The 25,552-nt window shown below is 39.1% G+C and overlaps 1 protein-coding gene across 1 annotated transcript in view; it reads left to right on the top strand.

The window, feature by feature from the left end:
• LOC122983072 (potassium voltage-gated channel subfamily KQT member 2-like) overlaps positions 1 to 17,930 on the top strand; it is a 32,346-nt gene extending 14,416 nt beyond the window's left edge. The window contains exons 2-15 of the mRNA XM_044352793.1: positions 206 to 296; positions 389 to 515; positions 932 to 1,107; positions 2,362 to 2,487; positions 2,671 to 2,781; positions 4,473 to 4,568; positions 4,679 to 4,773; positions 5,426 to 5,485; positions 7,500 to 7,529; positions 9,279 to 9,484; positions 12,517 to 12,622; positions 14,066 to 14,197; positions 16,074 to 16,167; positions 16,325 to 17,930. Of these exons, the coding sequence (XP_044208728.1) occupies positions 206 to 296; positions 389 to 515; positions 932 to 1,107; positions 2,362 to 2,487; positions 2,671 to 2,781; positions 4,473 to 4,568; positions 4,679 to 4,773; positions 5,426 to 5,485; positions 7,500 to 7,529; positions 9,279 to 9,484; positions 12,517 to 12,622; positions 14,066 to 14,197; positions 16,074 to 16,167; positions 16,325 to 17,176 (2,302 nt within the window). The 3' untranslated portion in view covers positions 17,177 to 17,930. The remainder of the gene's footprint in view (positions 1 to 205; positions 297 to 388; positions 516 to 931; positions 1,108 to 2,361; positions 2,488 to 2,670; positions 2,782 to 4,472; positions 4,569 to 4,678; positions 4,774 to 5,425; positions 5,486 to 7,499; positions 7,530 to 9,278; positions 9,485 to 12,516; positions 12,623 to 14,065; positions 14,198 to 16,073; positions 16,168 to 16,324) is intronic.
• The last annotated feature ends 7,622 nt before the right edge of the window (positions 17,931 to 25,552 follow it).

The raw sequence follows: 25,552 nt of genomic DNA on the forward strand, positions 1-25,552 counted from the left end.
GGATGTGAGCAGGCGTTAAGATGCCACAGACATCACAAGTTCTATACAGCCATGTGTTTCTACAGTCAGGGTTTATAAAACAAGCAAACTGTTTCACTAAATATATTGTTCTCCCCACCTAAAACAGAATTTTACAAGTTTAACTTAACACACGTGACAAAGAAAAAGAAATAACTGTTTTTGTACTCTCTCATATATCTTCCAGATTCCTGTTGGTCTTCTCCTGTCTCATACTCTCAGTCTTTGCCACCATCAAAGAGTTCAGAAATAGCTCAGAGAGTGCCTTGTACATCCTGGTGGGTATCATATTATTTGCCGTAACTCTTCACTCCATGTACATTACATTCATGATGCGGGGTTAACTCCACCATTTTGGTTTGTTCCCCAGGAAATTGTGACCATCGTGGTGTTTGGAGTGGAGTACATCGTAAGGATATGGGCTGCTGGCTGCTGCTGTCGATACAGAGGATGGAGAGGGAGGCTGAAATTTGCCAGAAAGCCTTTCTGTATCATAGGTGAGAAAACAAGGTTGGCTTGTGTTGCGCTGGCTGTCATTTCTCTCACCCTGCTCTCTCAGAACAACATAACACAGACACATTACTGTGTCGCCCTATTTTCCAGGATTTCTCAATTCCTTCCACTTTCAAATGTTTTAGTGAGGATATGATAACCATCTTTGTTATGCTTTCATGTGATTTTCAGCATATTCTTTGGCTTAAGGTTAGGCTCAAGACAAGATGAAACTTAACTTGCAACCATGGAAACCTAATTGAAAATTTCACACCTCTAATTCTAAGTACTTAGAGCAGCTTTCAAATTATAAGAAAAAATGATCCTCATTGTACACAGTGAAGTTGATTTGATCAAGCGCCTACTATCTCTGGCTTTCTTCTGCTACTTCTATCTTTTTTTTTTGCTCCTCTCTCTCCAGACATCATGGTGCTGATTGCCTCAGTATCTGTACTGGCAGCTGGATCTCAGGGCAATGTTTTTGCCACTTCAGCAATCAGGAGTCTGAGATTCCTGCAGATCCTCCGTATGCTGCGTATGGACCGCCGTGGAGGCACCTGGAAGCTGCTCGGATCTGTAGTTTATGCCCACAGCAAGGTGATCTTTCGTGATTAGATGTTGGGTATAATTAGCCAGCCGAATGTGGTGTTTAAAACCATATCTGATGTGCACCAGAATCATATTAACTATGCTAATTTTGCCTGCTAGTTATCTAGTGTGCCAACCACTTTAACATGGCCTCATGAAAACAAGTCTTCACAAGCCACCTGCCTAACAGGACTTAAGCAGGTGGCTTGGACACTCTCTAATAAGATAAGTCTGTTTTCCTATAATATCTGTGTATTTTAACTACAGTATACTTAAGTTATGGTGGTGGTCAGGCAACTAAAGCATTTGGTTAAGCTTAAAAAATATGGTTTTCATGGTTAAATAAAAGGCCAATGTGAATTGCTGGTCATGAACCCCCATTTCCAGTCTCAAAGGCTTTTCCATATTTCATTATTACTTCCTTCATTGGCACTGAATGTTGGCACTGGACATAAACTGTGTGCTGCAGAATCACCCAATATAAATGTCATATGGAGACTTGGCTGGTACTGAAAAAGCAATAATGAGTTTTCCAATGTTTAATTGTTGACATGCTTTAATTTGTGTATTTGTAGAAGAAATTGCTTATTTTAGGCCCTTTTGTCTGTATGGATATACCAAATTTTAAAAATGTTGACACTTGCATCTGTTATCATCTCACAGGCGTTATTGTTACCTGGAAACATACCATACGTTCCTCATCATGTCAATGGTTGTGCTAATACATTTTTATAGTCTTTATCTACATGAAGAACTGAACTGTTTGCCAACAAGATGATCAAATACAAAATTAGATTATCCAGTTTTATATAAAACCTTGAATAAAAGACTTACAGTGAAAATGTTTATGGAAGAAAACGTCTTATGTGGGTTAAGAGTTTAATTTCCACTGTGTTGCTTCAGTGAAACATTATTTCCAGTTGTTTCTCTTCCCAGCTACTCTGTCACAGTGATGAAACATATTCCTCTCAGTTTTATTTTAATGAGCTTTGAAATAGAATTATTTCCTTGCACTAATAAGATGTGGAAATGTGTGTTTGTGTGTGTGTGATGTTGTGAAAAGGAGAGAGGGTGGGCGGGTAGCATGTGTGGAGCCGAGGGAAATAAAGACGTTTATGAAATCAATGTTTGCCACAGAGGGCACGCGAATCTTATAATCATGTCCAATATTATTACAGAATGGCCATTTTTACCAGTTTATAAGGGTTATATCACCACTTTGCGAGGCATTCATGATGCTTATTACATTGGTTTTCTCTGTAGGAGCTCATCACAGCATGGTACATAGGCTTCCTGTGCCTCATTCTGGCTTCATTCCTGGTCTACTCTGTGGAAAAGGAGTCAAATACTGAGTTTGAGACCTATGCTGATGCTCTTTGGTGGGGACTGGTAAGACTAAACTTCAGTCACTACACTGTCATTACTGCTTTGAGAAGTAGACTGTAAAACGACTGTCACACTGTGATGCACTAAATTTATTTCCAGTTTTCCTCCCTTTTACTTCACAACATATCTACAAGCTGTACCACATCACTTAAATCAAGTTGTGACTTTGATTTATCTTTTCACCAGATCACTCTCACTACCATCGGCTATGGTGATAAGGTTCCCAAGACCTGGAATGGACGCTTGTTGGCTGCCACATTCAGTATGATCGGGGTGGCCTTCTTTGCTCTTCCTGCTGTAAGTTTGAGGGCTCATCAGGAGTCCCTGAACCTAAGTATGTTGCAGCAGTTGAGTGAAAGTAAAGTGCTTATTTGCAACATCCTCATTTGTGTTCATTTAGTCTTTATCCATCATGGTGTCCAGCGCTCAATGTTTCTGCCCTGCAACTCTAAGAAAGAGTGCATTGTCTTTTGATGAAGCTTGAATTAGGTGCTGTTCTGTCTTTTCTATTTATCACCTCTCTTGCTGCCTTCACAGTTCTTATTTTGTTTATTCCATGAGACCCACTAGTCTGTGAATATTTAGAGGATGTGAAAACTTCAATGAACTGCATCTGCCTTGTTCAGTCATTCTCACTGTCATTGGTCTGCCCCTGGGAGTAGCACATTCATGCTAATTTTTAGCATTGTTTTAGCATCTCATCTTACCATGGTTATGGTTTTACAGGCTGCAACTTTTCTGTTTTGGTTCAGTCTCCCCACTCTGTTTAACCCTGCTTCCAGCCAAGGCAGCCATCAGTTTTCAGCAAATAAGCTAGTCCAATACCATACGGCAGACAGGCAAAGTTAGCGACTAGCTGGTGAACATAGTGGAAAATTTAGACGCTAAAGAGACAGACGTTTCCCTCCAGAGTTGGTGTAGACCAAACGAGAAGCAAAAGCTGATTGAATATACTTATATTTACCGAGTGGACAGAAACATGTTGAATGAATGCTTATGTTATTCCGTGTTTGCTGGATATATAAATATGCAACTGTTGGCTAACGTATCGCCACATCAACCAACATATCAACCAACATATCAACCACCAAATGTCAGTGTTGTGTTTACAGCTTGTTCCACTGCCCCTAAGTGGCCCAAAAAAATCTATTGATGCTCCTTTAAAATTTATGACAGTGGTTATTTTTTAAAATAAATAAACCAGTGAGGAAATTAAAATGAAGTTATCACATGTAACACATGTAACACATGTAATAGGCCTTTTTTCACAACAGGCATTTTCAGTTGTCACATGAAAGCATGAAAAGCACATGAAATGGCTGCTGTGAAAAAGGTCTATGTATTGGAAATCACTGTGTTGTACTTTAAGTAGTATTATGTGCATCAGGCACCCAATATTTTTTCAGTTTTTTTTTTTTTTTTTTGCTTAGTCACTTAGAAAAGCAAATGCTCTAAGTGAGCCATTCTGTTACATTATGTTTATCCTCTCTGGTACTTAGACTGTTGCAGTAAGCTAAAAGCTTCCCCTGAATCCACAGAAACTCTGCTCTTTGTTCCCTTTACATTCAGAAAGCTTTCATCCTGTGATGCTGTAATTCCAGTCAGTCACTGATGTATTTGTCATTTGCTGTTAAATGTTCAGCTTTTCACCTGAGATTTGAAGTAGTCAGACTCAGCTTTGAGTAAGCAGCTATCGCACACAAAAAACTGTGGACTGCTGTATCAGCGCTCCGTTAACAGGAAACAGTCACTACTTTTTCCACATTGACTTCTAATGCATGTGGAGGAAATCAGCATTTTCTCTCACATTTCTGTTACCTTGAGGCTTTGCAGATGTAAAAATCTGTGATATTGTTATTGCTGGATTTGTTGTTCTGTGATGAAGGAGACAACTTGATGTTTTTGCAAGCCCATCTTCTGGCCAGTAGAGGTCAATAAAGGTCAATAATCACTTTTTGGGCTCTCTGTGTCACTCTGAACCTGTACAGGGCATCCTGGGTTCTGGCTTTGCTCTGAAAGTCCAAGAGCAGCATAGGCAGAAACATTTTGAGAAGAGACGTAATCCTGCAGCAGGCCTCATCCAGGTATCCGTCTGAGGAACTCCATATGATAACAACACCATGTCCATGTATCTGTCAAACAGAGATAATCTCCTGACAAAAAGCTGAAAGGACTTTTTTATTTCTACATCCAGGCTGCTTGGAGGTTTTATGCTACCAACCTTTCCCGTACAGATCTGGTGTCTACCTGGGATTTCTATGAGCAGACTGTAGCCATTCCAATGTACAGGTAAGTGATAAAACCAGCCAAATAATGCTGGACATTATTCAGCAGTTTCAATAAATACAACTGTTTTGTCATATGACATTCTTCCATCTTTCTTAAAACTGGGAAGCCAAATGGAAAACTGAACCTACAGAATATCCTCATCTCATTGTATTCCAAACTCCCTTGTTGAATCAGATACTACTGCCTGAGGAATCACACACTGGTGTGACTTTTAACTTTCTGCTTTAATAAGGGTAATTTTACAGCAGATCAGGCTGGTGTCTTGGCAGTGACATCTGAACCCTTTTGAAATTCTGTTCAAAAGACAAACACTGCCAGTGACTACTTTGTAAAATTAACATCTTATTTCACCGTCCAGCTATATGATTCAGCAAATAAGTTGCCCTGTTTGACTTTTGCAGTGCAGATTTCTACTATTTACTCCTCTAGAAGAGGGAGATTGCTGCTTGTCTGTTCTATTTGGAAATTACCTCATGTTCGGTTTCATTCCAGTAGTAATTCCATGTGAAAAGGTGATGACCAGCAGAAAAGACAACTGCCAAACTAAATGGAATTAGTGTTAAAACGCCCAAAGGCGAGCTTTAACCTTTGAGCACCGATGGTGGTGAAACCATCTTGACAGAATGATGAAATACTCTTTGTCTTTTCCCAGACTTATTCCACCTCTGAATCAGCTGGACCTGCTGAGGAATCTGAAGGGCAAGTCATTCAGGTATAAACATGACACCAAGAGTGACACAGCATGATCTCATGATGATGATGATAATGCAGATAATGATGATTGTTGTAGTGGTGATGGTAATGATGCTGAAACAGTGAGGCAATCATCTAAAAATGGAAAAAAAACAAAACAAGAGAAGTAATTATAAGCTCTGTCATTGGTAAAGGCAGGGCAAATAAAACTCAAAATGTTTTACTTTAAATTGTATGTGCACACACCCACCAGCTCAAAGCCAGTAAAAAACTCGAATCCGCACCACAGACATGAACCGCAGACACAGACACACACACACAGTACTTAATCGTAATCTTGAGAAGATAGAAAAGCTTTCAGTTTGATTTTGAACCTCTGAGTTTTCTGACTTGTTCACTGTATTCCAGAGACAGTGACTCTAATGGTGCAGACACACTGAATCTGTTGACAGATATCAAGTCAACTAATCCCATTCATTTTCTATGGAGAGCAGGAGATCTGGCCGTGCGGTGCATGTTGGATACGGCATGGCGAGTTGACAGACAAACCACCATATTTGAATTTGCATAATCACGACATAACCTCACCTGCAACTCGGCCGGCTCGTGAAACTCAGATCAATATGACAAACTAGGCAGTGCTGATCAAATATGAATCAATACTCTCTTACTGCATTGCCTATTTCTCGGCTGTTGTCAGAAAGATACTGAAGGGTACTGTTTAGCTGTAAAATGAGATCATTTGCAATGCGGTCACCATGTTTAAAACAGCAGAGCAAAAACCAAACACGCCCAACTCGCAGTGCGTCACCCATCATGTCACCCACTGGGAGGAGTGTTCAGTGGTCCAGTGCATCTGGATCCATCGTGGGCGGAGTCTGTGTCTGCACCATAAGTGTGAATAAGATTGAGAATAGCCATGTAAAGCAATGATTGCTTTTATACAAATTCAGCTTTATTGGCTTCAGTGCCACTGTTGGATTCATTTTAAAGAGTATTTAACAATAAATCTGCTCTTTAAAATTACTTTCTGACACTATCAATTGATCCGAGTCACATTCTATAGGTCTAGTGTTCATTTACACAGAAGTTATTTTCCTTTTTCCAGAAAAAATCCAGTAATTCTGTCCTCTAGACCTCCTTAAAAAGCTGGTATACAATGCCCCTGACCAGGTCTTGAGGAGTGCTACTGCATATGTGAAAAGAATCGTATAAAGCCTTTTGTGGCTCCAGAGGGAGCTGTGCAAAGTTTGACGAACTGCTTCAAGTGCTGTCACTTGAGTTATTGTTGGTTTGGGCTCAGGACAAGTTTGAAAATGAAACAAATCTGCAGTTGTGGAGTTTACCAGACCTCTGAGGCCCACTCCTCATCTCTGCTTGAAGCTTGTGGCTCGAGGCTACATTAGCCGCTACTAGCATAACGCATCCAAATCGCAAATCGAACTGCTGGCGGTTGAGTTGGATTGTGGGTAATGTAGGTGCCAGGTTTTGACAAGGAAGAAGAATGCATGGAATAAAATGGCAGATCTCTCTTGTTCTTTTGCACTGATTTTGATACTTTTCAACAAAACTCCTGACATTGCTCTAACAGTGCAATGCTAAATCTGTGGAGTACTCTTTCAAAACAAGACTGAAAAGTAGTCTGGTTGAAAGTTTCAAGCCTGTTTCAAGTTTGCTTCTTTGCACTTGTCACCACACCCAGCTGTGATGTCGCAGTGTACTGACACACCGTGGAGTACACCTCTACATCACTGCAGCAAGGTGAAAAGTTAAACCACTGGAGGTCAGCCAAAATAAGATTTTCTATGGGTGTTAAGTTACTCTTAAAATATTTTTCCTCATCTTTTGTGTAGATTTTGTACAGCATTTACCATCCAGCAGCTTGACGAGATTTTTCTCTTGACTCTTTTGGCCCCATTTGCTTGACAAGTGATCCTCATTGCTAACCCATCTCAACCCTACAAGCATAGCACAATATTAATGATGATATGTAATGAATTTCTGACTTTCATCCCGTCTTTTTCTACTCACAGGAAGGAGTCTCAAGCAGAAACCTCTCCCAGGTCTGTGATCTGATTGGTTTTTTTCTCTCTTCACCTCCCTTTGGCTTCTCTTCAATTCTGCTCTTAGTTGCTGCTGAGGCACTCTTCTTGGGGGAGTGTATGTACAGTATACCTTTGAGTGTGTGTGTGTGTGTGTGTGTGTGTGTGTGTGTGTTTGTGTTTGTGTGTGTGTTTTGGGTTACTGTAAATCCTTGTGCGTGTCAGACATGGATGTTTATTAAGTGCCTCCTTCAAGAACGGTCATGCTGCATTTGCATACATGGTGCTCAAAGATCAGCTCACTTTGGCCTCACTCCCAACTTGCAGCTTTATTAAATATTCACTAATAAGCTGTTCTTTGACACTCTGCTCAGCATCACCTTGGGAAAAAGTGATTTTGAACACTTTAAAAGCCTTGCTTGATTTTTATCACAATGTTTTTGACAAAAGAAACAAGTACAATTATTAACAATGTGGTGACACTTTATCATGACTTTATAAACCATTTGCATATTATCTGCAAATCTGTTGGAAAATCAACCCTAAAACATCATTAGAAAAATACTAACAGCCTTTTAAATTCATTCCAAACATGGAAAAAGAACAAATAGCAAAGACACAACTATTGAAGTGTTTATAGCTGATTGACTGACAGGTTGCAAATGACTTATAAATTATAGTTACAATAAAGTGTTACTGGTATCACAGAAGGGCACACACTGCTGATTTTGTAACTGTTTCCACTGCTATTTTATCTCTTTTGTGTCTCCTCTACTGCCCACCACTCCAGTAATGAAAATGCACACAAAGACAGACTTTGCGGGTGCTGTCCGAGAACTATTAGGTATAGTTGTTGCACAGATACTAACAACTGCACTGCAAGTCTGTGTGTCACCTTTCATTCCTACTTCTGTTCCTCTCCTTTTTGAAACAAAAGTAAAGGTGGAGGAATCATGGAATAAAGACATTTTTTGAAAATATGTCACTTAGTGAGTGATAAAATCTGACTTTAATAATTTCAGTTCACTGTTTATATTGTAGTGCAGCATTGTCAGTGATGTCTACAAGAAAAGCTGCTTAAAATAAACACAAGAGAGAATCTGCCCACACCTTTTACCCTTTTCACTGAGAAAACACAGTTACACATCCTTGTTTACCGCCCTGTCACAGTTGATTTATGGTTTCTTTTAGTAATGTGTTTATGCAGTTGATTTGCTTGCTGCCTTTTTTTGCCTAATCAGCGCATATAAACTTCTGTTCAGCAGGCAAGGTGCATATTACTGAGTACCTAAGTGTGTTTCCTTTGACCAATTCCCATGTATCAGGTGGAGCATAAAGTATGATGGTGAATTTTATTTGCATGATTTGTGTTCACTTTTTGCATAGAGCGAGACCACAGCTCTTCCTTTTGAGACATGCAGTGTCACTTTGCTTCCCATGCATGCTAGCTTGTAGCTTCCTGCTGCTTGCCTGACCCACTGAATGCTCTACTATGTTCGTATGTGGACATGGCTCCTTCTGCTGTAGGACATTGCCCATTTTGCGTTTCTGCTGAGGTAAGATTTATCATCACACCAGTGCTGTATTCTACAAATTCCCAAGATTACATCTAAAACAACAAAGCAGTAGGATAAAGACCTGTAGTTACAGATAGTTAATTACTTATATGTTGAATGATGCCATAAAAACTTTTTTATTTTTTTTTTATTTTGTTTTTACATTTTATACGTTTTACTGGTTAAATTTCTATTCTTATGACTTGCTCTGTAGTCGGAAGGCCAGCCTGAAGGACAAAGTGTTCCCCAGTCCCTCCAAGGCTCCCATGGCCAAAGGGAAGACCCAGTCTCCTGGGGCAGAGGACGGGGCCGAGGGGAGCCCCAGCAAGGTCACCAAGACCTGGAGCTTCAATGAGAAGAACAGAGGACCAAAGCACACCTTCAGAGTCCGGGGCAGCACCTCACGCCAAAACTCAGAAGGTGAGGGAACTTCACACAGTATGAACAACATCTGTCCAGATTCACAATGAGTGTTAGAGTACAGACAAATGCACACTTTTGAAAGACAGTGCTATTTCATGCTAAAATATAAAATCCTTTTTCTCTAAAGATGCATTCTTGTTAAGGTGGACAGTCTTTGAGAAAGACACTGAAACGCTGCAGTAAAATGTTAGTATTTTAAGGAGGTTAGCAGTCGATTAAGCTAATAGATCTGCTTCATGTTCAACTGCTGGGAAACTCTGGGCTAATTTGCAGTGTTTAAAGGAGTAGTTTGACATCTTGGGAAATAAGTTTATTTGCTTTTTGGCTGAGAGTTAGATGAGAAGATTGATACAATATTTGGTAACATAAAGCTATAGCCAGCAGTCAGTTAGCTTATCTTAGCATAAAGCCTGGAAACATGGGGAAACAGCTAGCCTGGCTGTCCAAAGACAAAAAATACACCCACCAGCACCTGTAAAGCTGCTGTAATTAACACGTTATATCTTGTTTACATGCTCACTGTGACAACACTAACATGCTGGGTCAAATTTTTATCATGTTCACCATCTTATCTTAACATGTTAGCATTTCTGTATTACCACTAAAGTCAACACCTGACCTGATGATGGCACTAGATGAAAGGTCAATGAATTGATAACAATTACCAAAGTCATCAGGAAACTTAAGGGAACCACGAATGTCTGGAAAAAATTTTGAAGAGAGCTGAAAATATTTCAGTCTAGAGAAAAGTGGTGGACTGACCGACCCACCATCAGAATGCAATCTTTAGATAAAATGTGGCAAACTTTACATGTGGATTTTTGTACCTTTTGACAAAGACCCTGTTTCCAGTCTTTATGCTAAGCTAAGCAAAGAGGCTGTTAGCTGTAGCTTCATATTTAGCATACAGACATGAGTGTGATATCATCTAACTCTTGCAAGAAAGTGAATAAGTGTATTTACCAAAAAATTGAATTATTCCTGTAGGCCAGTATGACCTACTCCTTGTTCAATTTTTGAGAAACTCAGGGCTCCTTTACAGTATTTTAAATCAGAAATCAAATTTAAAAAAAAAAAAAAATTGCACAACTGAATGAAAATAATGAAGGAAAATGAAATTTCATTGATGTTTTAATGTCACTTTTAATATAACTGTGGTCAGAAAGAAGTGTCAATCATAGTTGTTGACAACAATATTTTATAAAAGGCAAATATGTCCAGTATTTTAGCAAGCCAATATATGAATCTAATCTTGACTTAGTGGCAACATTAAGTCAAAAAGATCTTTAATTTATGATATTGTGAGTCACAGTTTATTAATAAAACCGCATGCAGCAGCTTAATTGACTAATATACTAATATTGACACTGGATCTTCCCTCAGTTATTAATTCAGTTGATGTGAAAGGGTACACAGTAGAGCTCTGTGTGGCTTTGTGCGACCCCAAGGTCAACAACTCATCAGCTGTGTGTTTTAAGAAGGAGAGTGCTGATGCCACTTAATAAATTGGAATCAAGCCTCTTTAAGATGCGGTCACTGTGCAGATGCAGTAATTGCCATGCAGGTAATGATTATATATATATGTAGTTTCTCATGCATGTATTCAAACATATGAGGAAGACAGGGAGCTTTTCTTGACAGACTAAAGCCAACATTTCAACATTCTGCTGGGGAGACAGAGGTCGGTTGGTTTGGATGTTGGTGTCCAGCCATCATTTATTGCTAGACAGCCCAGCTGCATCCATATGTCATCCAGGCCACTATATCATTATCTAGAAATATACTTCTCTCCTTCACCATTTCTTTGCCTTTTTGTTAAACAATTTAAACCAATCTCTCATTAGTTGTTTTTCTTCTTCCGCTTCATGGCATGTTAAAGTGCTGATTGAAATGCAGGACGAAGACTTTGGACTGAAGAGTTCTCCAGGTTAGACAAGTCATCATGACATGTCTTCAGATTAGACTGTAATATAATATACTGTAATGTCTAGCTGTATATTTTACCATATATATTATATAAAGCTTTATAATATATGCTGTTGGTAAGTGTAATTGTAAGAGAAGAGAGACCAGTCCTTTCAAACATGAACCAGAAACCATTCAGTGGACTCCACAAGTTCCCATGTTTGGAATTGATTTGTCTGCCATTGTCATCCTGCTAGGATCCATAACAAATCTTTTTCCATGTCTCTCCTCTCTCTCTTTTTGCAGCAATTGAAGGTTTAATAAGTAAGACATTGGGATATTTTGTTGGTTGGCTTCTATGGGGGATATAAAAGAAAGACAAGTCAGCTTCACCGGTCTGGAAAACATGCATGCTGAAATCTGCTGAGATTTGTTCACTTGACATGAACCCCTTTTTGTTTTGATTTTTCTCATACGAGTTTTTCCCCAATGATGATGGAAGGCTCTGAAGCATGGTTATACCTGAGAACAAGCATGTAACAATTTAACTATTCCTTAGGATTGTATGTACTCCACAAAATTGATTATAAGTATTGATGTGTAGTAGTGGTAGGCAGTTAACAGTGGGTTCAAGTCAAGTGGTGCCAAGATAATACAAAATTGACCCAGAGACAAAATGCCCAAAGGCCCCGCTTTATGTTGCATGAAGAGACCTCACTTTCCCTACCAGATTCTCATCTCATTTCTGATCAACAGTGATTAGGCCTAGACACCTTTGCCTGTAATCAAAATCCTTAGATCAGCCTTCTGGCTACACTAAACATGCTAGTTTATCTAGACTGCGATTGGTGGTGGGAAGAGAGTACTTGTCATTAAAGGTTTCAATAAAGCTTTATCCCATCAGCACTATCCTTCAATTCTGCACCAAGTCTTTTTTCTGTTGTTCCACTAAGCCCGCTCACTACACTCACAAACTGGCTAACTGGCTTGAAACCAATTTTAGTAATTGAATTTTGCACCTTCAAAGCTAAAAGCATCAACTCAGCTATGCTTCTGCTGTTGACGCTGGTCATGTAGAGGCCAGTGAAATATTCTGTAAAAGTGTCCTTGTCTTTGCTCTGTAGAGGCGAGCCTCCCAGGAGAGGAAATTGGTGATGATAAGACTTGCCACTGTGAGTTTCTCACTCAAGAATTACCACCAGGCTTGAAGGTTGCAATAAGGGCAATCTGGTAAGGGTTCCCTTTAATGTGCAACTTCTATGGTTCTGCAGTGTTTATTTCACCCATGGAGACTAAAAAAGGAATAATAGTTTGTGTTTATGACTTTGTCTTTACCCTGTGATCATCTATGATGCTAATTGTAAAAGATCTGATAGTGTTTAAAAGATCATTCCAGTTTATTGCACTTCTATCAGTTTTGGTCATCATTCCTATTGATAAAAATAACATTGTACTCAACATGTTAATTGCTGGGATATGGGAATGTGGTGATACGTGGTGCTAATAAGACTTGATGGGGCAGGTTTTCCAATCTTTATGCACATGGCGCAGGCTAGCCTAGTCCGACGTTTGTGCCTCTCATGTATTAGCTTAGTTAAATTACACAGTATTAGTTACATTTCAGACGCAGAGACAAGCATCTGTTTCTCTAAAAGATGGATGAAAAGAAATTCTCTCCGCTGCATGATAAAATTTTTTTTAACCCATTTCCTGTACTCAGAGGAACCGATGCTCAGCTTTGTGACTCGAAAGTAACAAACTAGGGCTAGCTTAACCAAACTTATTGAAGGGAAAATGAAAATATTGTTAAAATTATTACCCAAACTGTACAATGTGTATATGTTTACACACCAACTGCCTGATTCAACTGACCTATTGTTTTTACTTTAGTTGTGTATGCACAGTTTTCCTGTGCAATGAAAGATAATTAGCAACAATTCGTTTTTTTCATTTTTTCAAAGGAACATTTCGTGTTCCTTTGGTGAGTTTGATATTATCATAACAAAGAGAAATGATGGCCAAAACTATGAAAATAAGGGTGTATGAAGGTTTACTCTTACCTTGGAAGTAGTAATATGAAGGTCTCAAGGTCCACTTACTAGCTTTTTTCCAGAGCATTCAGCCATATCTAACAGTCTTCATCAGCTGTCATGGAGCCATATATGACCAGCTGTTATCACATATTACTTAGGTCACATGATGACAACTGAGAAACTCCATTTGCTGATGAATGACCATGAGATGTGGCGGAAAGCCTTCAGAAAAAGTTAGTAAGTGTACCTTGAGTTAAGATTATCTTGTCAAGCTATGAAAATAACACCCAAGTTAATGAATTACCCTTTTAGAAGGACATCTGTTTTTTGCTTCTACAGTCACATTGCTGGATTAAGCCTTTTTCACAGAAGATATTTTGACATGTCACAGTAAGAAAAGCACAGGTGTAAAAAATAAAATTAATGACATCTAAATATCTTTAGCTGCTACAGTTTCAGGGTGATGCTATTGTTAATGCTGGCTCACGGTCACACTGTCATGATTTACTGGGACACTTGAATAAAATGTTGGTAATGTTATTAATAACACCTGTGCTAATCAAAGTCCAAATATCTGCTGTGAGTAAGGCCTATTCATTTTACTGTGTGCCATATGTGAAAGTGATGTGTCTTCCCTCAGCATCATGAGGTTTCTGGTGTCTAAGAGGAGATTCAAAGAGAGCTTGCGGCCTTATGATGTCATGGATGTGATTGAGCAGTACTCTGCAGGTCACCTGGACATGCTGTCTCGAATTAAGAACCTGCAATCCAGGCAAGTGCATGTTCAACTATGCAATATATTTGAACCAGTTTAAATCTGAGACACACTTGTTTTCATGCTGTTTCAGATTGAATAACCTGTACAGCTGCTACAGGACTTTAACCAACAGCAGTTGATCTGTCAAGCTAAATGTTACCATGGTGATACATGGAAGCATTGTCAGCGTTATTTCCATGATTGAAATCCAGATTAATCAGTGGAGTCAGTTCAATAATTAGTCCAAATTTATTATAGCAGCAGAGATGTGATTTAATATAGTGTTTGTGGTGTTACTGGATACACACATGTTGTGATAAGTCATTAATTTGCCTGTTTCATTTGTCCAGCTACATACATGTGTTGTATTCAGATCTGTTTTATGTCAGTGACCTTGTGTACCAAAGTACAATTCAATTCTTTTGCTTCTGTGTGCGTCAAACATTCATTTTAGATTTCACACTGTTGTATAATTCACATCGTTCTCTATATGAGTTCCTGCAAATTAGCTCCTCATATGTCAATCCCCTAAAGGTCTAACATGTAGAATAAATGTATTCCAACGATGAAATACATACACTTCCATCCACAATGCAAGTCAGACTCACTGTATGTCTTGTGTGTGTGGAATATATTGAAAATTGTTTTCCATAGCTAATGTGATTCCCACGTTGCTTCATTTTGCATTGCACTCATATCGTCTCTGTGTGCCTTGCCAGGATAGATATGATTGTGGGGCCCCCTCCCCCATCAACACCTCGTCATAAGAAGTCCACTGAAGGTCCTAGGTTAGGTTAATAGACTGCACCTCTAGAATGACCATTTTACCAGCATTATGCTCCTTATATTATAGTCCAAATACTGAAGAAGTTACATGCAACCTTATTATTTTGATTGATGGAACCCCTTTTGAGCTCAAGCCACTTGACCTGACTCATTCAGCTAGATAATACATGCAGAAACACAGCAATGTTCAAGATTTAATATCAAAACAGTTTGATGAATAGTATTATGCGCAACATTTTCAGAATGTTGTGCAGTTAATTTAGCTCTTATGTCACATTATATCAGCTGCTGTCAAGAAAAGGACCAGCGGCTTGCTTGCTGAATGTTAATGAGCCATGTCATATGGCCTCGCTCAACAGGGGTTTGACAGTGCTAGATGCTTGCTCTCATACTGGAGAGACAGAGGGAGAGCTCCCCCGGTAGGATGCAATGGAAATGAAGCATGAAGCATAACAAAAGCATGCCAAGTGATGCATTTTGGCCCAAGACAAAGTGTTCCTTCTCCTCACACTTTGTTTCGGTAAAGTCATAGTGCATGGATCCACACCATTACACCATTCACCTGTACATCTGCAATCAATATTCTCTCAGGAAATGCTCACTTACTTGTCAGTTAGTGTTAGGCCACCATTCATCAATTTGTAGCTTGAGAAGTATCATCACAAAAATGCTTTTGTTACCTAATTTCCATGTTAAGGTAGCTCACATTATGGCCTCATTAACTTCTTAAAGGTGCCCTGTGGAGTTTTCTTGTAAACAAACAAGTTATATTGATATTCAGTGTTACTGACTAAAATCAATGTTGAATGCATTTCCTTCTGCATAAAACACTGTCAAAGCCCATTTTTCTTAAAAGTTTGAACTGCCTATCTTGGCAGGTTACTGTCACCTGTAGAATAGTGTGAAACAATTGGCACGACTGTGTATTGCATCGCCTGAGTGCATGTGGACAAGACAAACAAAATGGGGAACCACTCATCAAAAAGCTGCTTCATAGCGCTACTAGAAGTCAAAAACTCCACAGGTTACCTTTAAGTTTAAGAAACCTTTGTGGCAGAACAGAACAGTTTTTTAAATCTGAGATGTTACCTTTCTCAAATGCTAGAGTTGACCAGATAGTAGGTAAAGGTCCTAAAGCTGAGGGAGAGGCTGCAGAGGACCAGAGCATGATGGGACGTCTGGTCAAAGTGGAAAAACAGGTAGGAATGTTTCTCCCACTCACATATGGTTTGTAAAGGTCCTACAAGTTGTTTTCTACTGAGGCCAAATCAGTGTAGTTATATTTGTGATTTGTATTTGTTTTCCTGATGTATTTTCACAAAGTCCTCATTTGTGTGTTTTTCTTTTTCCCTGCAGGTGGTCTGTATGGACAGGAAACTCGATTTCCTGGTAAATGTGTATGTGCAGCGTATGGGCATCCCTCGCTCTGAAACAGAGGCCTTTTTCAACTCCAAAGAGCCGTATCCAGCCCCGCCTTACCACAGCCCAGAGGAGAGCAAGGAGGAGAAGGAGGGAAAAGAGGAGGTGAAGGAGGAAAAGGAGGTGAAGACATGCTCAGCTGCAGATGTCCTGTGTTCTGATGGCTCTTTGGAAAAGAAAGATCCTTTACTGGGTCGGTCTGTGGCGAGATCAGTGGGTACTCCCTCCGGCAGCAACAGCCGCCCCTCTACCTCCTGGCAGCACCAGCTGCAGCACCCCCTCAGCCAACCTGCCTGGAACAGCAGCGTGGCCAACACCCCTTCACCTGTCGGTGGCGACCATTCGCCCACCCTGTTCCGCCTTCCGCCTCCACCTGCTCCAGTTCATGACCGATCCTCCTCTGGTCCAGGTGGCAGCGGCCGAGAGAGCGGTTCCCAGAGCAGGAGGCGCCAGAGAAGGCAGAGGTGTCAGCAGGATGCCACTGCCGTGGAGAGTGACACGTCTCTCTCCATCCCGTCTGTTGACCACGAGGAGCTGGAGCGCTCCTTCAGCGGCTTCAGCATCTCCCAGGCCAAGGAGGACTTCTTTGGGCCTTCCTTCTTTACAGGTTCAGGAGGGGGAGGTGGAGCAGGGACTGAAGCTGGAGCTGGACCTTCACTCTGTGCCAGGGTTAGACCCTTCATAGCAGAGGGCGAATCAGACACAGACTCTGACCTCTATGCTCCCTCACCTCTGTCCTTTACTGGAGAGGTCTCATATGGAGAGAGGGGATGGCCGGGACTGAAGTAGGTCAGGAAGGACTGCTCTGCCTAGTAAAGAGGCTCATGGTGAAAGGGATCGGTGCCTCAGTTGCCAATAGCAAACCTATCATGAGACCCTGTCGCCAACTTGACTGACTGTTGTCGCTGATGATGCTATTACAGTTTATTTTTGGTTAAGTGAATGATTACGATTAGTTGTTTGTTACTGAGGATGGTAAAAATATGCCCTTATAAAAACAAATGGGTCCTTTATCACCTTTTTTTGTTTGTGGTGTAACACTTTACAAGCAATGCTTGATGACATTTGCATTGTATCCATCAAGATCTTGTTTAAATAGAAAAATAGCTTATAATAACTTATTTAGAGACATTTTTTGTTGCATTCATTAGTGATATTTATTTGTATTTATTAGTAAAAGGTACATGATAGTATAGATGTGTGATTTATGACACTTAATTTTGCATTGAACTTATACTTGAAATTGATTTGTATGGAATATAAAAGAGACCATCACCTTGATTTCTCTTATTATGTAGTGAGTGCATTTTAGCACTTCTGTTAAACACTGACCACTGTCAATTTGAAAACATAGTGGGAGAATTAGTAATGCAAGATTGTTCAAGTCTTATCACATGGTTAGCATAGTGTCTTGATAACTTCTATACCTTTGAATGACTTGAGGTGTTATGATGCCAAAACCTTAGCTATGATAATCAATTAGATTCTCGCAGAGTAAAAAAAAAAAAGTGCTTGCTTTTACAGCATCATTAATTCAGCCTGGTGAATACTACTGAAGAACTCCCCTCAAAGTATTGCAGATACTTCCCCATCAATAAACCAGTGAACTTCCTGCATGGCATGTTAAATGGTTGATTTAAGAACTGTGTTAAGCAGGCTACAAAACCAAACAAAAATTCAGCAGAAAAACTCCATGAGTGTTTTTCATCTATACAGACAAACAGAACGGTGAATAAAACGTGAAAATATGTGTGCATGACTGGTTTCAAGCTACAATGTGTTGAATTTTTTATGGGGCTTTGCTTGAATTCCAATCATGTAAATGCAGCCTGAGCTTGATAATTTCAATGGCTCTTCTTTTCTAGGCAAATATGTCCTTAAATGGTGTACACATCAAAAACAAAGGCAGGTGTTTAATGCCACTTATCTAAACAATATGGGCTCAAATGGATATGCGCTCATACAATTTGTATTGTTATCACACAACATGCAGTCTTGAAATTGGATTGAGTGAATCACTTGGGACACTTGATCATATTTTGCATATGTTACTCTGACATTAATTAGCCTGAAAATGCATAGGTCAATAATTTAGATTCTCTGATGCTATGTCAGCTCGGCACTAAATGAGGAAATGATGCAATAAAAAGCACGCAAGGCAATCAAGAACCATCATTCTTTATGAACATCAACATGGCCTTACATTTCCAAAATCCATTGTTTTATAATTACCTAAATCAACTATTTGAATTCATGAAAGTACATTTTCAAATGTTATGTAGGAGGTTTTGTGGCCTGAGAGCAAATGCTCCAGGTTATAAATTTAGCCAGTGATAGTGCTAAAAGCATGGTATTCAATAGGACATCTGAAGCATGAACAGTTCTTGTGACTGTAAAACTAACCATAGCAAACCAACTCCAACATTTCAACATTAACACCCAAACATGGACATGATAACAGAGGAAATGTCATTTAATAGAGACTATTCACACAAGATATATGATCCATTTTTCAGAAAAGAAGAAACAAACCCGCTGGCATGTTTTCTACAACCCAAAGAAAGGACCTGTAAGGTTTTACATGATACAGTAGCTCTTAGTTCACCACCATCCTGTAACTGCACCTTCTTCTTCTTCTTCAATAATAAAACTTTGTACATCACTATAAGATAATGTCTTTGTCTCTTTTACGTTCTATGTCGGTAAAGCAATACCATGGCACGTTCTGCTGCGTGAAAACAAGACTGGGAAGTGTATGAGCAGTATGGTGTAATAGTGGCCATTTATCACTAGATGGCAATCAAGAACCTTATTTCAGTGGGACCTTGTTAGATCAGCAGATATGTGAGGGAGGTTAAATAGATACATAGATAGATAGAACATTGCACCCATATATGATCTCATCTCATTTCAAAACTATAGGCATTGATATGCACATTTTTGGAACCTGGCTGCATGGATTTTCTCTGATTCAGTCATAAGAGCATTAGTGAGGTCCAACAGTGATTTTGGGTGCAGTCTGTGCTGCATCCCAAAGGTGTGAATGGGGATGAGGTCAGGGCTCTGTGCAGGCCAGTTACATTCTTGCAGACCTTGCTTTGTGCACAGGGGCACTGTTATATTGAAACAAGGAAGGGCCTTCCCCAAACCAAAAAGGTGGAAGCATATTATTGTCTGAAATATCTTTGGATGCTTATCATAAAAAAAAATAAATCTGATAATTGAGTGGCCTTGGTCCAAACTATGAAAAACAGCCCCGGGACAAAAGTTCACAAATGCATGCAGACTGAACATGTGTCCACAAACTTTTGGCCACCTTGTACAGTGTAGATTAAACCACTGCAACTGTCCACTCGTGTGTACATCAGCAAAAGCAGATTTATTTATTGCTTTCACCTGACACATTTTATGTAACAACCTGTTTAACAACCATTGGCTATTATCAGTGAAACAGCAAAGGAGCTTTTCCATGCCACATATTCAACCTTAGGTCAGCCAATTTGTTAAGTGTTGTGAGGCCAGGATTTTAGTTGAAAGGGTGATACAAATAGGAATTGATTGGCTCATTAATAAAAGTCAGATGATGGCGACACAGCACCTAAGGCTTATTTACTTCCTGCTGCACCTGGGGAATTGCAGACGTCTTGACCACCCAAAGCACGGACCAGAGGTCAAACAACCAGCACAGATAAATGTTTTAAATTGCATCTATTCTGCAATGAAGACATTCATATTATCATTCATTTCAATAACTGGAATGGAAAATAAAGTTTATAACAACAATGTACCAAGAACAGACCCAGAATTTAGCTGTGGAACATTGTTTATGTAACATAACACCAAACGAATCAATGCAATCTGAATGTTTCCTCAGTGTTGCCATTTTTCTGTGTGAGCGCAGTGATAATGCCGTTCGTTTTTTTTTTTTTTTTTTTTTTTCTTCAGCCCATCTGTGTGGGACATTTATTCAAACATGAGAGATTTGTGTTTTAAACAGTGCCATTAGATAGAGGCAGGACATTGACCCTTTGGTGATGAATGATAAGACCCAAGAATCAATGAAACCATTAGTGATCCGACTCTTACGAGAGACCTGTCAAGAGAGGGGCCAGAAACAGATGGGCTGTATGCATTTTGGTAATGGTATGTGTGTTGACATGTTTCACCATTGAGTGCACTGGCAGGAATGCAATAAAAATTTAGCTCATCCCGTAGCCTTGTTGTACACTTAAACTAATTTTAGCCTTTCCTTTTCAGTTTTTCATAAGAAAGAGATGACTCTGATGCCCTTTGGATTGATTGTACGTCAAATGTGTAAATGAATGAACTCACATGCTGTTCTTTAAATGAGATCAGATCAAATATGAAAATTTTTTACTAGAGATGACTTTCTACATTTACAGCTGAGAGGAAGAAATGGCTCTGTGTCCTTGGCACCAGCTGTGTTTGTGTACAGGTCTGGCCTGGTGGTCTCCATGTAAACATTTTATTTATGTATAGTGTTGGTTAACATCAGCAAAATGCCATCAATGTCCACCAAGGGCAGACATATGTGACCTTCCTTTGTCCCTGTATAACACACACATACACACACACACACACACACACACACACACACACACACACACACACACACACACACACACACACACACAAATAGACACATGGGTCCATAATGATGATGGGGGTGGGGATTAACAGTTGTGTAAATAACATTGGCAACCATATATCAGAATTTAGATTCATTACACATTGGCTGCATTTCAGACAAAGGGTGTGCATAGTGACAAGGGCAATCTGTACTGCTTTACTGCAATTGGTTGTCAATCTCATAGCCCAATGAAAAACTGTGGCTCTTATATTAAGATATAAATGTGTGAAAGCATAAATGCATACATATAAAATAATATATAATTTAGGATGGGTATGTAATGTGAAAGAAGGGGGGATTTTTATAAGTATGTGACGTAAGAAAGATGAAAAATTGCTTGACATTTGTCACATACAGGAATTAATTATTCTCCTCTTGTGAAGACCTGTAAATGTGATTCTGGTGAGCTGTTCTTCCAAAAGGAAAATATTCCAGTTCTGAGTCAACAGTATAAAAAAATGGAGGGAATCCAGATATTGGTTCCTGTAGGAGAATAATATCTTGGACTAAACCTAATTGAGTGTGCACAGCTTATCATTAATCATCAGACAATTACCGAATTGGATTGATCTTAATTCCCTAAAGGCTTTTGCCAAAAGCAAGTCTGGGCATCCATTTATCAGATGGGAGGAAGGATATGGCAACTTTATTGATGTATAACCTGACCTGACTAATTAGCTTGATATACTAGTTATTAGACAGCAAGTCACAACTATGCAACTGTGGTTGCATGTGAACATGTTTTGAAAGGATAATCAGAAAGCTGTGTACATATGTATAATATATATTATCGTTTAAATTATGGTAATTTATTGTAATAGAGTTTAAATAGTGCCTCAACAATCACCAGCAGACATTATAGGTCTACTCATAAGATCATGAGATAATATGAATTATTTAATACATTTTATTCAAAATACTCAGGAAAATTGTTCAAAAGCAACTGTCTTTGAAGTTAAGGATGTATGCAATACATTTCAGATTTAACCATGGTTTGAAACTTCAGAAATGCAACAGCCTGCTAGCAGCTTTGTGAGGTTGTTGCCTACTGTACTGGGCACAGTAATTTGAGCTAAATGCTAATATCATCTAGCTCACAATTACAACGCTAACATGCTAATGTTTAGCAGGTGTCTACCATGTTAGCACGCTAAAATTTGCTAATTAGCACTAAACACAAAGGACATCAGAAGCTGATGAGGATGTCATTACATGTTGGACAACATTGGATAATTTTGACCTGATGACGGTGCTAGACATCAATGTCTGTACAAATTTGATGGAAATCCATTTACCAGTTGTTGAGACATTTCATTCAAAACCACAGATGTCAACCTGCTGGTGGCTCAACAGGAAAAGTCAAGGGATCACCAAATTCAGGAGGTTTCGTCCTCTGGGGGCATGAATGTCTGTACTAAATTTCATGGCAATCCATTTCATAATTGTTGAGATTTTTCAGTCTGGGGCAAAATGGTCGACTAAGTGACAGACCAACATTACTATCCCTTGAGCCATGGTCCTAGTGTGGCAAATAATTGTACATCCAAAATAGAATAATTAAGTACATGTAAAGGATTAACTTGTGTAAGGCATTTCAAATGTGTGTGCTATAGTGAGGACAAAACACATCCACAAACATGGGTTTGTACACCTAAAAGTGTGGTGTAGTCCATGCAGCCCAACACTGCGGAAAAAGTTTCAGTTCCATTCATGAATGCTAAGAAAGAACGAGCCTGCATTTTTTTTTTTTTATTATTAATTTTTTTAAAGAGCTTATACAGTTTAAGAGCACATACAGTGTGTTTAAAGTGTGCATCACAATTATGTAAAAAAACTGAAGAGACAAAGTATTACTCATGTCTGTTGTGCACTGATGGCATTTCAGGATATTTACCAGCTCATATATATATATATATATATATATATATATGAGAGTGATGATGTCTGATATATATATAGTCCTTGACTTTCATCGTCTTTGAATTCAGGAAATGAATCATATCTTTCAATCTTTCAGTAGAGAATTGACGTGGGTTTACAGGAAATAAGAAAATCCCTATGGGGCAGCTGCAATTACATTTTGGTTTAAACTTCATCATGAAACAAATCTTTGCATACAGTTGAAATCTTCAGCCCAAATTGAAGTTGACAGATATTCATTGCATAGTTTGATGTGATGATGTCTGATGCCAATCATGATTATCTTGTGATTTCTAGAACGTTCCACATAAATAAGAGTTTGGTCAAGGATATTGAAATGGATAATGTGACACACTGAAGCTAAATGAGATCTTCATGGCTCTTCACGTAGACCCCAGTTTTCTTACCGCTCCATTTTACAAGTAGTTCTGGTTATGTTTAACAAGCTGGCAGCTGGTTTATGCTCTGAAGGTGTTTGTAGGCCACATATAAAACCAAGATCTACCTTACTTAAAATAGTATATCATAAATGACAAGAAATTATAATTACATTTGGGTATTTAGGTTTAAAACATCACATTACCAATATGTGACTACAAATATCACAACTAATAAATACCGCATTGCAAATGCTACTACCGTATAAGAATCACACTCACTTCTCTTCGGCAAGCTTTTAAATTAATGGAGATGTAACAGAAATCAACTAAACAATGGGAAGAGTAGCTGAGTCCATTAAAGTCGCTGAGTCAATAAATTCTTCTCAGCAAAATGAACAAAACATAGCTGAACTCCAAGGAAACAAACATAATTGAACTCACAAATAAACAATGCTGCTAAAGCACAATATAAGTGAAAAGTTTTCAGCTAATTATGTGTTTATAAGAGGAACTTTTAAATTAACATTGTTGAAGTTAAACTCTACATCATCAGACTGCAGCTGCAGGCAAGAAGCCAAAGCCTGCATTGAGAATGTGCTGCATATTGGAGCTAAAATGACGGCACATATGGACTCACAAGAATGAGGATGACAAACAGGTTTTATCATGATCACCAGATTGCCAACAACACATATATCCCATATTGTAAAATGTTTTCTGTGACTCTGTCCTTGGCCACCTTCCCACATATTATACACATATTATACCTGCTTAAGCAAATTATCAGTATGTAAATAATTACAGCCTGGACACCATGCAAAATGTGTATAATGGTAATAATCATTAGAATTGTTTGTTTTCCCCCTCCATGTGAAAGTTAGACCACAGAGCAGCATTCAGGAATATGTGAAGACCTAGTTGTCAGTCTGGCTGCTTTTACATCCATTAGTATTGAGTGTGAGTACACACAGCCTTGGGGGAAACCTCACCGATGATCTTAGATAAACCCAGATTAACCTGGACCTGCCTGGTGTTTTTGTGTAGGAATGAGTGATACTATCTGATGGCAACACCTAAAGGTAGCTGTTGGGAATTTAACTATGAGCTTAAATCTCAGAGATAAATAATAATCAAGAATTTGTATCAACTATCAGATGCCTCAGTTGGGAAATGATTTAACAGTTAAAATCACTGATTCATGAATTCAAAAAGCAGAATGTGAGGAGGTTGTCAAATGTACAGAAGTTGGGATGCCAGGAAAGCAGGACCCACAGAGACATCGCGTGAGTGCATTGTCTAACCTCAGCCGTTTTAAGGCTCTGACCTTTTGAAGAGGACAAAGAGGAGAAAAGACAGGGAGACACATGGAGTGAAAAACTGAGCAGAATAAATCTGGCAGTCCGATGACTGCGAGGCAAAGGCATGGTCTTGTTCCTTCCTCTGCCTCTAATAGGAAATAATTCAACAACTTATGGATGGCTTGGTTAATACTCTGGAGATGTGCCAGCTCTAATTAAAAACTTGGCAGAGGTTAAAGTGTGTGTGGTGACCTGTCCTGATTTTGTGATTAAGAGGGGATCCTGGAGAGAAGCATGATTGGCATATGTTGAGTTGATGTAGTTTCACAGTGGTTAAAATGAGCTGCAACCAGTGAGGTCTGAACTGAAGAAATAGAGGCTGGTGAGTGGAGGAGAAAGTTATTTTTTCATTCCTTGGTAAGCAAATGGATGTGGAAATGGGAAGTTGAAGGTCAGAGAAAATCAGTGAGCGGTTTTAAAGAAGAAATTTGTGCCACTGAGATAAACCTGAATGGATGAAGCTCGAAGGAGGAGTAGTTCTGGGTATATGAGATGAACCTCATGACAGAAATCACATAAAAAGATTTTTTTAAAAGGGCAAATGAAAGGTCTTGAAACAATTCCATCCTGCCGAGTAGGAAGAAAGTATGTGAAGAGGGAAGCTGTAGAGCACTGCACCCTGGAAGGTTTCAGAGAGGCTGCTGTTAGGAACATGGTGACTGAAAATGGTGGAACTAGTCTGGTGCCAAGAGTGTAGGTTTCTAAAAAAGCAGGAAGAATTGTTAGTTCTTGAACTATGAAGTGGTTTTGAGTGATATGACACAAAACAAAACTCATGGCAACTTTTCTATGCATCATATTGAGTGCTGTCATGTTGCTTGAGTGTATGAAAAAAGACTAAAACAGTGGGCAGTAA

Source organism: Thunnus albacares, chromosome 5 (genome assembly GCF_914725855.1).
Source record: "Thunnus albacares chromosome 5, fThuAlb1.1, whole genome shotgun sequence".
Taxonomy (NCBI): Eukaryota; Metazoa; Chordata; class Actinopteri; order Scombriformes; family Scombridae; genus Thunnus; species Thunnus albacares.